The 16,681-nt window shown below is 42.1% G+C and overlaps 1 protein-coding gene across 8 annotated transcripts in view; it reads left to right on the forward strand.

Moving 5' to 3' along the window:
• The window catches only part of ATP11B (ATPase phospholipid transporting 11B (putative)), a 67,059-nt gene that overhangs the window by 44,282 nt on the left and 6,096 nt on the right, over positions 1-16,681 (forward strand). The window contains exons 26-32 of one of the 8 annotated variants that reach the window (XM_063340215.1): positions 4-27; positions 1,407-1,472; positions 1,830-1,933; positions 2,628-2,793; positions 6,633-6,718; positions 10,921-11,043; positions 14,135-14,268. In XM_063340215.1, coding sequence (XP_063196285.1) covers positions 4-27; positions 1,407-1,472; positions 1,830-1,933; positions 2,628-2,793; positions 6,633-6,718; positions 10,921-11,005 — 531 coding nt within the window. In that variant the 3' untranslated portion in view covers positions 11,006-11,043; positions 14,135-14,268. Of the gene's footprint in view, positions 1-3; positions 28-1,406; positions 1,473-1,829; positions 1,934-2,627; positions 2,794-6,632; positions 6,719-10,920; positions 11,044-14,134; positions 16,009-16,681 lie in introns of those variants that run through there. The other 7 variants (XM_063340213.1, XM_063340212.1, XM_063340216.1 and 4 more) reach the window with 7 other exon arrangements.

Raw genomic sequence — 16,681 nt, forward strand, 5'->3', positions numbered from 1 at the left:
CAGATATTGAAACCTAACAGGCAAATGGTAAGAGTTTAGAAGAGGAGGAGATACAAAATATTGTATCTGTTACTTCCCAGGATTAAAGGATGCAGCATCCCGCGTGTAAATGTGTTCAAAAATAAAATGGTGGCAAGAACCCGGTGAGGTTTTGCATTCTAACTCTGAGCACTGAGAGCGGTGTTAGCAAAGACACTTTCTTTCACAGGGCGCTCGGGAGCAGCCGGCTCAGCTTACTTTAAGATGATTGATTATGGCAGCAGTGAACAGCAAGCGCGTTGCTTGTTGAACATTGCTATTGGCGTGAAAAGTAAATAGAAGGCTTCAGAAGATGAGTTATAACAAAGATCTGTAAAATTATCAGTAAATCCAGACTGATGGCTGCCTCAATTTTGTACCTTGTGTAAAATGAGAAGAGCAGTGGTGGGGTCTGCCGTCAGGCTGTTGGGCTCTTGGTCAGAGCTCTGTAACAAGGACTACAACGCTGTGAATCCCGTCCCCTGCCTCCGCTGCACCCACAGGTCACGCTGGGATGACTGGATTGCCTGGCTGCATGTGGTGCCCTGCTCCGGCTCCCGGAGTTCGAGCCGAGGGTCTGGTCACTGTTCAGTGTGTCAGTGGCTAAAGTGGGTCCGAGCCAGCGATGTCCTCGACCCCCGCTGTGGGACGGCAGCGAGTGTCCGCGCAGCATGTCTGTAGAGAGATGGTGAATCGGCATCCCTGCTTGGTTATCAGAGCTGAGATCTTACTGTTGTAGAACTTGTTCAGAGTTTTGATAGTGTAATTTACACGGGCAAGAGAACGCCAAAGTGACAGATACAGCGGTTTAGAATTGAAGCTTAATTTTGTGTTCACTAGCCTTGAAACAAAGTGTCTTTTCCTTAGAATTTTCTTTGAAAAATACGATGGCACCATTATTTTTGAATTGTAAAATTGTGCTTGGGGTAAAAAAGAACTTTCAGGTGATGCTGCATGTTGAAAATGATCTGGAAATGTTTAATCTCAGTGTTTTGCACTTGTGTTAACATGAATCCCTTCCGCCCAATATCTGCTTTCTATTGGATGCTTATACTTAATGAATCCAGTTGGTATCTTCATTTTCCTATTGCTTCATATTACTGTTTTGGACTTTCTTCATATGTCATGTAGCCTTTGTAGTGATTTGTTTTGAACCAAGAAGAAAGATGACTTGTGGTTTGTTAATTTTGCTCTTAGAAGCTGTATTTTTTGTTTCTAGTAGTTTGTGTTCTGTCCTTGCTTTTTCACAATGATGAGTTGTCACAAGCTTATGTCCACAGACTTGTTTCATTAGCGTAGCAGACTTGAGAAGAATCTGACTTACCAGGAATGCTCTTAACTGATTTTTTTTTTTTTCTTCCATGATTTTTGCCTTGCCATTTTCATAGATGTTTGGAAACTGGACATTCGGTACTTTGGTCTTCACCGTTATGGTTATAACTGTTACGATGAAGGTATGATGATATACTAATTACCTCTGTGTTTGGGTATATAGGCAAATATATAATAGAGCAATAATTTAAAATTGATACAAAAATTATACGGAAGTAATTGATTGGGGGTTGGAACTAGATGACCTTTAAGGTCCCTTCCAACTTGAACCATTCTACGATTCTTGAGGATTCCAGATAAGCGATTTTTATGTTTGATTTCAATGATGGTTAAAATTTTTCTTTGTAGTTTTTGCATGTTACAACCATATTTATTTAGTGTTTGAGCTGAAAGTTCCTAAGTACGTTCAGAACCAGGATTTATCGTTTTCTGTGAAGTGGGGGGAGAAAGGAAGGTCCTTGACATTATCTTTGTTTTAGATGGCACTAGAAACTCACTTCTGGACATGGATAAACCATTTTGTTACTTGGGGATCCATTGTGTTTTATTTCATATTCTCCTTGTTTTATGGGGGAATTATCTGGTGAGTGGTTCTTTATTATTATTATTATTATATTTTTATTATTATTATTATTATATTTTATTATTATTATTTTCCTCTCCTTTATAATAAGTGAAGTTATGGAGAAACGGTGAAGTATTATATTCTACCATGTTGCTCTGAATTTTGTGACAGGTGTCAGCAAATAGCTTTCAAACCTAGAGCGGTCACTTGCTTCTGGTGATTCTTTCAGAAACTTGAGCGGTGCTGCCAGGCTGCCCTGTGCTCAGGGACTGGAATTGCTTGTCTCTGCCAGCCTGGGACTACAAAGGCATTTTTGTTTTTAAAAAGTAGATAGATTCCCAAAGGTGCTACGTAATAAGTAAATGTTTGCACTAGAAATGAAGATGCTGGGGTTTGAATCAGTGAAGTGATGTACTTTTGCTTGTACTTGGGGGGTTTGGAGGGATGGGAACGGTGATTGATTTCCTGCAACACCATTTAAAACTAAACTAGAAGGTTTCCCTCTGAAGTTCGGTACCCTCCTCCCCCAGGGTTTCTTTGCAGGTCAGGCCCAACAAATCCCTGGGCTCCTGCGTGGACACCCGCAGGGTAACTCTGCATCCCCAGGGGCTTGTTCCTTGCTGTAACGTAAGGATACACTTGAGCCTGCCTGTGCTGTACGTCAGTTTCTAGAAGGTCCTTTTAGTAATTGCCACTTCTTTTAACTTTTCAGGCCATTTTTACATACCCAGGACATGTACTTTGTATTTGTTCAACTGTTGTCAAGTGGTTCTGCTTGGTTTGCCATAATCCTCATAGTAGTTGCTTGTTTGTTTCTTGATGTTGTGAAGAAAGTGCTGTACAGACACCTACAACCAACGAGTACCGAAAAAGCTCAGGTAACGTTCTGCTTTTGTCTCCAACTTGATCAACAGTTAAAAGAATAACGTTTGTTAAAGTCTGTCTTGTAAACTAATTACCTTCCTGGGATATTTAATTATCCTCTTATATTGCTGTCATGCTTAATGCAAAAAAAAAGTGTTCTCATTTCAAAAGATAATTGTTAATTTAAAATTACAAAAACAAGGACACCATTTTACATGGAAATAACATTTTAACATTTATGTTTAAGTAATTGGTATTAACAGTAGCAGAATGATTTATAAAGGGGTCACTCCGTCTTTTGCATCTCAGTTTGCAACCATACGAGAGGACCATATTACACATTTTATACTGCTTTAAAGATGGCAACTTACTCTCATTTTTGTCTAGGTATTAGAAGGTCTCTCTTCAACTGTAATTGGCACTGAATAATTCTTAAAATGTGATGAAAATGCTAATTTTAAAAATTACTTTAGTAGGACTTGTTTTAATTAGGATTTTTTTTTTAATCTTGATCATATCACATGGCATGTGATTTGATCATTGATTATGTGATTCAAGATAATTACCCATGTGGCATTTTCACAAATTCGGAGAAGAGGTCTAAAGATATGCTGTGATAATAGAATCTCCCTTTTGCCTGACACAGGGGACAAAAAGTCCTTGAAGTGATTCTGTTGAAATTAGGCTCTGTTAGGTAGATCTCTCATCTGTGTTTGAGTGTTTTCCTCTCTTTAGTGACAGTTACGGAGAAGTCATCCTGACCCATTGTTCTAATAGTTACTGTACGTGCTCTCAGTTTTCAGCATCTTCTTTTTTTTTTTCCTGCTGAACTGAAAAGCCTTCTATTAACAGGTTTTTGTTTTATTCATGGTTAGGTTTTGATCGAGTTAATTTTATCACTGAGAAGTAGCTTGGACTTGCATCTTTTGTCAAAAAGGTTATCTTCCAGTCTTTTCATCCTTCTTCTGTTTCTCCTGTAATTGTCACTATTCCTCAACCTCATCTTGAATTTTGGATTTCACCAGTGGACACAGTATTCCAGCACAGCATACATCCGTGCCAAGTACGGGAATAATGAATCCCCCAGCTGGTTCCGTTTACAAAATAACGTGTTATCCTCTGCATCTTTGTCTCATCTGCAAGTGACTCTGTTGCTTTCCTCCAGGGCATTGATGAGAGGTCAAATAGCGTTGGGCCAAAAAAAACTGTGAAGGTGAATGAAGAAGAAAGATAGCCCACATACGGTTCTGTTCTGGAACGTGTGTTTGTGTGTCAGATTGGTTTGCTTAATCCAAATTACACTGAGCTATGTGCCACACGGAACTCTCAACTGCGTTACAGCAGTACTGCTACCTTCAGCATCTAACCTTCTGATTACTTTGATGGAAGTGCCTGTTGATTTACTTGAGTCATATTACCCTTCTAATTTCTGTGTTAAGAAAAATCCATGTGAGACATTCTCTTAATTTGCCCAGGATCAACATGCTGACAAACCTGTTGCTCGCCAAAATACCCCATTTGTCCCTTTTCAAAACTGGAATACTATCTGCTTTGTCCGGTCTTGGAATTTAGTAGCTAAAAGCCAAGGTAAATAACCACGAGCTCTCAGAAAACTGTTCCACTAGACCTGATAGGACTCTCGATTGCATGGTACTGCACTTTTTGGATTAGAGTCTTGATTTAGGAAAAATTCTATGGGTCATTATACTTATTTATCTTTCATTGTGGCCATATTTATTGAACATTTCCCTTTCCTTCCTTCCTGTCCATCAGCTGTGTCTGGCAGCGTATCAGTCTGCTTCTTGAGGTTTCTTGTCTTCCTAAAGTGCTTGAATTAAAAACCAAAAGGCCCGCATCGTTTTTCCCTAGCTTTATCTGGATATTTCTTGTTGCATTTTCTTGCTTTCTGAATCAATTGTAAAGAATCTCCAGGTTCAGTTTGCTTCCATTACAGTTGTGTCACCAAGGACACAGTTGGGCTTCTTATTTTTAAGGAAGAATCTTAATGAATATTTAACCCTTTCCTGTGGCTATAGCTTGGTTCATAGCCATGAGGATTTTGCTTTCTGCATCTCTAATAGTCACCTTTTTTTTCCTTATGCCCATTCTACTTTGTCATTTGACAGTGTCAGCATTAGGATCAATGTTTGCCAAAATACTGTCTTTTTCTGAAAATACTTAATTCCTGATATTGCGAAGTCGAGGTATCTAAAACCTGATTTGACCAGAAATGCTTCAGCAGCCGTTCAGTGGTTCTCTGTGTCTGATAGTGAAATCACAGTTACAAACGTATTTGCGGAAAGAGGCACCTGGGTGTTCCTTTCCTGAGGTTTACTCTGTTGGGAATTCCCCCGCTCTGACGTTCCGTGGGACAGTTAGCCCCGCTGAACTCCAGCGGCTCTTCTTGTCGGGCAGCAGTAGACGTAAGTGAAGACGAACGGATGACCAACGTGGCACACTTATTGTCGAGGAGTGACAGAATGCTTCTGCCACCTCATTACCTCTGTTTAAAAATTCTAGTAAATATTTTTCTTTCCGTTTCAAAGGACTCTGAATTTCAGACAGAATGAATTTGAAAAATATCTCTGTCCTAAACACTAAGGAATTCTCTGTGGAAGTCGTTGAAAGGGTGACTATGGAACTTTGTGTATTGCCCTTTTAAATGTGTTTTTCATAGTGTAGGTGCACCCCCTGTATAACTGAATATTTTTAATTATTCATTTTTAATTGTAGGACTAAGTATATTTGCATATTGGGGGAAAGAAAAAGTTTAGTTTACAGTTACTAAGTTCTTATCAGGAGAAGGTAAAGTGTTACATGAACTAGTCACTGATTTTAAAATCACAGCTCTTTCAGTTATTTGTTTCTGTCTGCCATCACTTAAACTCTAAACCGTTCCCAGGAGCAATGAGCAGAACACAGGTTTCTCAACTGAAAATGCTTACCCTGTTGTTTTAATTGTTCAGAAACTAAGAGCCAGACTAGTTGTGCGAGTTACCCAACTTGGTGCTCAGAATTCACTGTATCTGTAGGCATCTGCCTTACTCCATATATAAGGAACTTGATTTTATATCTTTTATTTAGTATAAGGTCATAGCATCAACAGTCAATCTGTTAGATGTTAAGTGTAGCGAAGTTATTCATAAGAGAGCAAAGAAACTTAACTGGTATGAGAGAGCAACACGTGAGAAATTCTGCTAAAGATAAACTTTTAAATGTAAGTACTGTTCTATCACAACAACTTTAAAAAAATAATCTGTTCTGTTTTGGGAAGTCAGTGTATTAAAAATTTGACAGGGAAACATGAGTTGACTTTGAGAGGGGTAGATTTGGCTAACTTTACCTTCCTTAATGCACTTAGGGTGCACGTGTGCAATTTTTTTTTCTGTGTTCCAGGTTGGTTTTTTTTGCTGGCCTTAAAGACATTATTATATTATATTTGACTCGGGTCTGTTGCCCTGAAGTAGCTTCTGGGTAATTTCTGACTGTAGGTCCGTTACAGAATCATGTAGGGGGAAGTGGAGGGTAAGGTAGATCTGAATCAAAATACAGATCTTTGGGTAAATACAAATCACGGCATTGTTGAGGGGAGAAGGTAATCCTGAATCAAGCTGTCAGGTAAAGTATAGAGGTGAAAGCGTGTGGGACTTTTTTCTCAGTATGAAAGCTAAGGTACGCTTAAGAGTGGTCCTACCAAACAGTAACTGGCTGTCCTGGAGGTCCCAGGCTTGTGTTCTGTATATGATGTGTATTCCACTTAAATAACAATGTCTTGTCCTGTGTCTTTCTCTTAGAAAATTACTGCTGCTACTTACTGACATGTGTGTTCCATCCCTTCTCTGTCCGATTGTAGATGTACTCCAACAGAGTTGCTTTAAGTGACGAGTTCATCGCACTGCAGCCATTGTCCAGGGCCAGGAATCAGCTGAGCAAAATTAGGTAGAGTAGGAGGGGCAGCTCCTCACCAACTCTTGTGCATGCCGGAGGTCAACTAACCAGTGCGAGAGAGACGGGGAGAGGCATGAACGGCAGTGGGTTGAGAGGGCAATACCTGTAGTGCAGATACGTTCAGTTTGGTTATTTCTTGGCTTTGCTCTGTGTTTTTGAGCCAAATGCTTCTCCTAAGTAGCATGTGTTGGACGTGCTTTTTTAGGATAAAACATCCCTAGCATGATGCTCAACTTCCAGAATACAGATCTAGCTCTTCTTGCATCCATTTTTCAATAACCGCAGTTTCTAGCATGGTTATAACGCTTTTAATTTCTTTATGATTAAAATTAACAGTGCTTTTTGCATGTTGGATAATTTCAGCTTCATAAGGCCGTGACAGGAAGGTCCATGTATTTCAGGCAGCAATTTCTTGTGAGTTGTTTGCCCATTTTTAATTTGCTTTCCCACTTGTATTGAAAGAGCAAAAAACGTTTTAAGTTTGGGTGCGTACATACACTTGTGCAGCTAAGGCTTTTTGTCTTTGTTTTGTGCATCTATAAAGCGAGTGTTGTTTGTTTTCAATGTGTACAATACGTATTCCTAAAGGCATTTGGCTACAAAGTCCTAGAAAATTATTCAAAAAAAAAAATAATCAAAGCATACATGTGTCTGTAGGTAAACCATTGTGATTCTGAAACTCTTCAAATGCGCTGAGTTCAGTATGTGAAATGCTGCTTCTCTTTTGTAAGACTGGATCATTCGTATGCATCAATAATATCTCAGCCTGTTTGACGCTTTCTCCAGCGCTTGCCCACTTCTATATTCTATAGCAAGAATTAACGCAGAGAACCAATTCCTTTAAAATGTCTTTTTAAGGTGACTGTGTTGTTTAAAAACATGCAAACAGGTGCTAGGAGAACCAGCCAACCTACAATTTGGGGACATATTTGCAGTTTGTTTAACTGAGGGAAAGCAGGAGATGGGAAGCTGACATTGTAAATGGTGAGCAGAGAGTTATTAGCAGTTAATTGGAACAGATGATACAATCCTTTTAAAGGGGGGGGACAAAACCTGTGTGCTTCCTCTGAGCGTGTGCTACACCTCTGCAAGGCGTAGCTGGAAGTGGCTCTTGTGTTTCGCTCTCAGTCGGGCGCTGTGAAACACGTCGGCTTCCATTTCCCAGCACTGCCCGGGGGGGTGCCTTGGTTCCGTTTTAAATCCAGCGCTTACTAGCGGTATACCTCTTGAATTTTAGTAAACTTTGCAACTCACGGGGGAGATGTCTCTGCAAAAGCTTTTACAAGTTAGCTTTTAAAACTCTTAGTTTATCAATGTCATGTAAATAAGTTTCCTTTTTAAAACTTTAGATAAATACGTTTCCAGTAAATCACTGTTTTCTCACTGAGTTACTGAAGTGAGTTACGTGGTGCATCATTTCTACACCAAAGATTTTCTGGCAAAAGATTCTGTTAAACTTTCCAAAATGAAACATGTTTTAAGGGTTGCAAAAACGGGAAATTTGTTCTGTCCATGAGCAACAAATGATTCTGCAAATCCAGTTCTCTTTTATGTCCGTGTTTACACTTGAGTATCTAGTAGTGAGTGAGGTGCCTGAAACACAAGTACCGAGTGCCTTGTACTGTGCGGTTGAAGTTGGAAAGTGCAACGAGAAAGAAACAGGAATTCCGGTTTCTCTAGTTCTTTATTCATAGTCTTCAGGTGAAATTTGGAAGCTGTCCTGTGGATCCTTACCTAAAACAGGAAAAAGGAAAGTCAGTTAATAGATTTCACTCTACTAAATACAAGCGAATTTGGGGTGGAGCCCTGGGTTGGTTTCAGTGGTGTCCGGGGCAGCTGTTTCCCAAAAGCAGTGGAGCAGAGAAAGCTGGGAAAACTGGTGGAAGCTGAGACAGAGCAGTGGCAGGTGGATGCGGCTGTAAGCAGGAATTCTGTCCCGCCTGGTGTGAAATGCCCACCCAGTGACTGCACTGCGGCCGCAGGGGGCGACTAGATTGGGCAGACTTTGGCAGTTCATTGCTGTGTGTTAAGTATGTATGGAAAACCTCAAAAGGTGTATAGCGCCAGGTTAAAGTGAGTTGAGCCTTGTTCTGCAAGGGCCGTACTGTTCCATTGATACGCAAAAGGAGAATACCTCTATGAATGCAAATTAAAAGACAAGCATGACATTATAACAAATTTTTATGTCTCTAGGTTTCACAGTATGCAAAAATTTTTCAAGTTTCTGTAAAGTACATTTGTGATGTACAGTTAAGAGCTTTGAGGGATGTCTTTTAAGAGTCCAGGTGATTGCTGTGAGTCAGAAACGCAGTTTGTGTGTGCCTCAGACTCTGCCTCTGAACACCCTCGTGAAACTCGGCTGCGGAGGAGCTGGGGCAGAGCAGGCTCGGGGCAGCGGGAGACTGGCCGAGGCTGCTGCTTCCTCTGTCGCCGTCTCTCCTGGGCTGGGAACACGGGAAATACCTATCTTAGGGTGCTAACTGGGCCCCGTTGTGTCTCATTTCAGGTTTTCCTTTGTGAACAAAGTTTTGCGTGTCTATGTATGTATATACGTCGCTGTGCTTTGTAAGAACTGCCGGAAATCTTAAGCCACATGTGAGAAGTGTTGCTCAGACAGCTGTGTTACTTCTACTTACTGATGGGGATTAACTGTGTTTATAGAGTTTTTACCTTTGGACAGTGTGTTACGACTGTACACAATACTAGGGAAATGTAAAACAAAAAAGGTTTCTTTGCAGGGAAGGCTGGCAGTGCGTAACGTGGTACCCAGGACTCTCAAACCGCAGGGTTTGCCCCCGCGCAGCCAGCGCCCCGCTCTCTCCCCTGCTGCAGACCCACGTGCTGTTGGGCCTCTTCCCCTTCGTCCCTGCACAGACCCGCTGGCCTTGGCTGCCCCAGCACCCCGGCTCTGGCTTTACGCCCTCCCGTGCTTTATTTTTAACTCTAGTTACTGTGTCACAGCATCCCCCTCCCAACAGCTTTCCCAGCTGATCCAGCCCAGGAGGGGAGAACAGACAGGTTGCTGGTCCTTTTACAGTGTATGTTTTCTGTAAGGAATGCATCATTTCCAAGAAATTCAAGTGCAAACACGCCAGTAAAGTATCCCAGAACATCGTAATATGCTAAACTTTGAACAAGGGTAATCTCTTCCTTTACAGGTGTGTGTTCGTGTTAGCCTGGTGTGGTGCTGACCTGGTAGCTACTCCATAGGATCTAGCACAGGAAGGGGGGACAAATGAGGGAAGAATAGACTCTTTCATACTTATCTTTAGTCACAAAAATGCACGTAACTATTTACCTGAAGATACTTTTGTCTAATGACTTTGAAATAACAAAATAATTTGGCATTTGTAGGTTTATTTGATTCAAAGAGGTGAGGAGTAGAAAAACTAGAAAAATGTTGACAACATAAGTGCTGGTGAAATTGTTAGATGTCAACGTTCTTATACTGTCTTCTAAAATTTTAAATCTAATTGTTTGGGATTTCGGCATATTAAGGGTTAAAGAAAGTGAGCTTTACAGTAGGGAGCAAATTTTAACTTAATTGTGGAATAGTAATAACCATCTCATACATATTTTCTGAAATGTCCGTGTGGCATCAGGCGTGCTGGCGGGTAGTTCCGGGGCTCAGGAGAACAGAGCCCGGGGCTCTTAACTCGGTCTGCAGCATTAAACGTGTTTCCTGTTCAATGATGTCCCAACTGTGTATTTCAGTGTGATTAAATGTTGAGTTGAAATGTCTGTCTTGTGGCACGTAGAATACCTCGTAATAAGACAAACTGAAACGGTCCTTTCTGTTAGAAGGGGGAAACCAAATAGAACTCCAAAATCTGAAATCAGAATCTGGAAATTTGAGCCTGCCTTGGCAGGGGGGGTTGGACTAGATCATCCCCAAAGGTCCCTTCCAGCTCTGACCGTTCTGTGATTCTGTGAAATAGATTTCAAATTTGTTGGCTTTTCGCCTTTTGTAGTCTATGGCGCGCAGAAAGACCGCACCTGTGCAATACCCATGCACTGAGAAACAACGTTTGATCCACCCATTAGCGTGAAAAAGTGCCTCTCTACCTTGTAAATGTGCCCTGTTCTCTCAAGAACAGATCTGTAGAATGAAAGTTCATATGCAAATGGTAACTGTTTTACAGCGATGCAAAGCGTGGTGCTGTGTAAGATTTGTTGCTTTTCTGTCCTTCTAGATGGAAGAAGATAAGGGTTCAGTCAGCTCAGCATGTGACTTTGCTGAAAGCAGGCACAGAGGGGAGGACAATAGGCAACTGCTAGATCCAGCTAGCCCGCCCGGCGGGGCTTCCCTCCACTAGGTAGTACTGCCTCTACCCTACCGGCGTGTGTGGCGATATTTCTCTTTGTCACCTAGAGACACCCATGGAGCCATCTCCCAAATACCCATATTTTTGGCATCTGCAGTAAAATTTGCATTATACTTTGTGGGTTTGATTTTTTTCCTTATCAAGCTGAATCATTCTTTAATTCTGCACGCCAGTTTCTTTTTGATTTATTACATGAAACGGGCCATTATCATATAAAGTATTATGTTTATTGTGATCCCGGATCTTACCTTATGAAAATACTTTATTTGCAGCCCAAATGTGCGTAATATCAGATACTTTTCTATACTTAACCAATGTTTTTTAGGCATTGTCTCTCCTGCCTTTTGTTTCCTGAGTGTTTGTTTCAGGTCTTCAGAGACCATTATGCTTTACTGCCTTATCATGCCTGGTTTTACTCTGATATAAAAGTATGATCATAATTGTCTGCCACAGAGAGAAAAGTGAGAAAAGGGACTCTTTAGCATAATACAAATATCTACTGCCTGGAAGGAAGATACAAATACCATGTTCACCAGGCAGTGACAGCCAACATATCTACACATAAAATTGAATTTATTTTTATGTTGACCTCAGTGCTCTCCCAGTATTACTTTGCACTTAACTGTGAGTTTGATAAAACATGAATGTTGTTTCCAGGCTTATGTGAGGTCACGTTTGCTGTTTTTTTTAAAAAGACTAATGTCAGCTTTTCGATAAATTTGTGGTTCAAGCATGATCCTAGCTTTTTGTGAGTATCTGACTTGGAAGGAACAAAGGAGATTGTAGTGAAGAAGAGACAGCAGCCCTCCAAAATGCAGAGCTGCGGGTTCGCTCCTAGGAAGCCAGTTTGGGTTACTCTTGGTTCGTCTTTCTGCCAGGCTTTGAGTGATATCGAGGATTGCCCGCTCGCAGGTCTGTGCTGATTCTAGGGAAAAAAATGTCTGGTCTATCTGATCCTACCTACAAGCACTGTAGTACAGCCTTGTACAGGCGCTTAGAGGTATTCGAGATAATGGGTGGACTGAATATTCTCTTTGAGATCCCCAGCGCAGGAATGTGGAGAGTCTGTTTTGTATCGCTGTGGCCACAGCCGTGAAGATCACTGCGCGTGTGGCAGGGAGCTCGCTGGCTCTCCTCCTGAGAGCAGGTCCCTTCGGCTCTGGGTGACGTCTCACCTGACGCGCTGTGAGCGCAGGTGAAGGTCCTGTTTGCTGGTACTCAATGCCGCAAATTGTGCTCGTCCCAGTTGTGGTATCTTCTGCGACAATTGTGACCAGAGGTGATGGTCATCGAATAAGCGCGTTTGGGGACTGAGGCTCTGTTGAGGTGAGGTGTGGTTTGGTTTGGTTTGGTTTTAACCAAGGCCCCTTTTAGACCTGTCAGTTGCAGTGCTGCTGCTCCTCTCTCTCAGGTATTTACACAAGCTCGTTGTCACAGTAAACATTCATTTTGTGCCCAGAAAACCTCCCAAGTGAGTGTGAGTTAGTCAGAAACGTGTGTTCTGCCTGCAGTCACTCATGGCTTCCGAGGTCCAGCAGGTGGATCGAGGGCTTCAGGCCGTAATGGTTTCTGCAAGCTCACGCTGGTGTTCTCTGACCGTCCTGTAAGTGTCATGTTGAGCAGTGAGACGGGAAGATCTGGAGGGACCGTGGGGAATGCAGAGCTGAGGAAGGGGCGGGCGTGGAAAGGATGCGTGGAAACACCGGTTCCGCTTGCACGCTCCCTCCTTGTCCTTCTGGTTGGGGTCTTTCTCTTGCATTACCAGATGCCTGTTGTTTCTGTGAGCTGTTCCCGAGAGCTGCCCTTCCTTTGCAGCGTAGGAATTGTTCTGTTGGGAAGCTGTAGTCTCTCCACTTGCCTGAGGAATGTGTCCACTCATAGTGAACCATTCCCATAGGAAGCTCTGAGGTTCTTCCCTTTCCTTGCAGTGTTGGGCAAGTGTGAGTGGCATGAAAGCAACTGGTGTTGGAAGTCAAAGTCTTTAGACCACAGTGAGCAACCTTTGGTGACACGGGGAGAAGTTGGGGGAAGCTCTTAGGTGAGCTGTGTCCTATCATAGGCTTAAGGTGCCTCCTCCCAGATTGCTTCGTTTGTGAGGTGAGGATAATTAACGCTTAAATTAAGCCTTTGTGGTTTTGGCATTTGTTTCAAATTAAATTAAAAAGCATAGCCACACTCCATGTTTTTATTTCCTTTTGGAGAGGATACTGAAGTCAGTTTTGGATACGTTAGATTTTAGTTATGCTGTGCTTGACTGGCATGCAAAATAACGTGGAGGAGCACAGTGATAGATGGCGCTTAAAACCAAAGCAGTAATACAGAGAAGTACGGGTTTGTTTGGGTCTGTTTCTTACCTACAAAGAATGAGCAGTAGGAGGTTTGTTGTGCTAATGTTGGATTATTCTTCGTGCTGGCATGAACGTGACCGAACCTTTCTAACATCAGCCTTCTTTGCATTTAGATAAAAGATATTCGCAAAATCAGGAATGTGCTTTTGTTCCTTACCAAGCCAAGGGCATCTGTGGTAGTGATATGATATAAATTATTATCGGAAGTTGCATTCTGCACTTCTTGAAGCAAAAATGCTACTTGCGGTCAGATTGCTGCACTGTGTTCTGCAGCCCTGGTCTGAAGCTTTCTCTTGATAGATTTCCCTTAAAATCAGGCAGACCCGCAGCTTGTACAAATTGTCATGCCTCCGCTGGGGTTAATCAGGGCCTCACAGCTTAAACTGCATGGTGCTCTGCTCCAGAGGTTCGTTATAGCCATAATGGGGAGAGAGTTGCCGACCGATGTATTGCTAGCGTTAAGCAGAGATGGTGCTAAACGATTTCCTTACGCTCCCCAAGGCTGCATTCAGACCTTGTGAAGATCACATTTTAGTGTATATAGACCTTAAGAAGCATTAATAACATGGTGATGTTATTCATCACTGTAGTTCTCCTATAAAATTGAAAAATATTCAACACTCAAACTTTACGAAAACCTGCTTTTCCTAAGTGTTTTCTGGTAAATCCTCATTGCTAGAATCTGTGAGCACTGACTTTTTTTTTTTTTCCTTTCTTTCCTTTCCTCCTTCCAGCTTACTGAGGCAGGTTCAGGTATCAACTGCTTGGACTCCATGTGCTGCGTCTCAGCTGGGGAAGCAGCAGGCGCATCTCTTAGAGGAGTGCTGGAGCGAGTGACGGGGCGGTGCGGCGCCGGCCGGCCCAGCAGGTGCGGCATTTCCCTCGGCGGCCTCTGCTGCAGGCGCCTCTCCTACAAACTGGAGCCCGAGGAGCCCGCGGCCATAGATGTCTAGTGAGCCGGCTGCGGGCGGTGCTTGGCTGAGTAGGAAACGCAACTCTTTACTGTACTTTTTTCACCCTAGAAGATTAGTTTCTTTTTCTTCTTGAGTGCTTTCTTTTGGGATGGGGAGGGGGAAAAACGGTTTTCAACGGATTTCTGTTACAACATTTAGTTTGGCTTACTGCGAGTCCTTGTATCTGTCGTAATTTCTCTTGATTTGTACACTCTTCTCTTTAGAGAATCAAGCCTTGCTGCTGTTTTTGTTCTCCTCTTTATGATTATTTTTTTTTTCCTTTTGCCTTCACAAATCAGGAGTTTGTAAAGTCGAAAGACTTTTCCCTTTGGTTCTTGATGTACAACCTCCAAATATTTACCTTGGAGCTTGCATTACTCCTGAAGATATACAAAAGGCTCACACTCCCCCGCTTTAAATAGAACTTCATTGTTAGATGGAGAGTCTTTAACTCTTTCAGCCATTGATTGATATGAAGATGAAATATTTTTGTAGTATAACTTTTATAATCTATTTCTAAAACCAGAGTAATTGACAGAACAGAGCCTACGGGTTCTAAGAATTTTAAACTTTTTTTCGGTTCTAGAGGGTATATTGTCAAAATCATGTGTGCCATTCCAAAGTATGTGCTAAATAAATCTTTTTCCTTCACAAACCATGTGTGAAACACACTTCAATGGGATAAAAGCACATTCGAGTAATCGAATACGTGTGAAGAGCATCGCTGAGAAAAGCTCTCACTAAACCTGCCGATGTGCCACCTCCCCACTTCCAAACAAAGAGGGCTCGCTGCCAAACACGCAAATATTTGGGGGTAGAAATACAAACAGTCTTTTGTACATCGTAATCTCTCTGCCTGCGAATGATATCATGGCCCTTCCCTGGTCAAAGGCCAAACCTGAAAAAATTGCACTTCACGCATTTTCAAGGAAACTCGTTTTGCGCTGGCGCAGCGCTCTCTCTTGCGGTGAAAGGTTGTGATATCATTCGCGCGGTGCCGGGTCCTGCGGGGTCGTTCCCTCTGACGGCCTTCGTGGGGTCTGGTGCTGCCCCTGGCAGGGACCTGCGCTGTGGGACCCCCCGGCGCCCGCTCCCGCCGGAGCAGCGTCTCCGCGCTCCGTCTCTCCTGCCGGCCGTACGGGATTCCTTCCGCATCTCTACAAACCCGGGCTGTCATAGTGCAAAAGGTTTCACTCCACCTGAAAAACGAACTGTGACCATTAAGTACATCTTTAATTCAAACTCTTGCTGTACAGAAAGCGGGCATGATGTATAAATAAACAATTCAATAGAATTTTTAATCTACAAGGTGAGCATTTAATTGGTCTAAAAATCAACATTTTGGTAGCAGTTGCTCTAAGGTGGTTTTTGGGGGCTCTTTCTGCTTCTCTGTAAAACTGTGCTTTCCAAATGAGGAACTTCTCATGCTATTTTTTTCATTTATTGTTATCTAATTAGGGCAGATTTTTAGTTAACACTTGCCTTAGTGACATGTAGCCGTACAAGGTAGGTATTCTGTTTGATTTTCTGCAATGCGTTTACATTTCTGCAGTTTCCTCTCTTTGTCCACTCTATTTTTCCTTCCTTAAGAACTTACCAATATTTATTGAAGGTAACTCATATTTGACAGAACATTAAACACTTTTTGAAGACTGCTTTTCCTCAGGTGTCTTGTCTGCTTACCTCACGTAATTTTCAGACCGAGTTCCATCCAGCCGGACCACTTCAGTGCTGCCAGAACACAGAAGTTAGTGTTACCTTTAATGAATATGCAAAACTCTTGGTGCTACACTAAGGGCTTGAAGTTCTGTAGGTTTTGCTTCTGCCTCTGGCTGAAATTACCCTAAACCATCTTCTGTCCTCGCTTAAATTAATGTACAGTACCACTAGAAAAGACATTATTTTAATTTCAGTCTTATTTGTTTTCTCCAACGGCTTCAGTTCCATCCCCTCAGCGTTGGCCCTTAAAGCCTCGTCTAAACCTCAAGGCACTAAGACTAATTTTTCCCCGACACTTTCCTGGTAATCCATGAAAGTCTTTGTTTATTTTTTTTAATGTACTAATTTCTTCAGTCACATGAGGCAGTTAAAAATTGTTAAATACTGAAGGTACAGTTAAGAAATCAATTTGGCGATGGTAAAAATGCTCGTAAAATTGTTTAGCCTTTGTTCATGAGCTTGAGCTGCTTCGATTTCTACCTAAAGCTGCCACCTTCGAGGCTTACGCAGTCCCAACCAGGATGGTCTTTTGCGTCCTTGTGCTGTAGACGATGGCTTCTTACTCACCCAGGAGGTGGCTGAAAGTAGTTCTGTTGAACAAAGTGATGC

Source organism: Chroicocephalus ridibundus, chromosome 6, assembly GCF_963924245.1.
Source record: "Chroicocephalus ridibundus chromosome 6, bChrRid1.1, whole genome shotgun sequence".
In the NCBI taxonomy this organism is placed as follows: domain Eukaryota; kingdom Metazoa; phylum Chordata; class Aves; order Charadriiformes; family Laridae; genus Chroicocephalus; species Chroicocephalus ridibundus.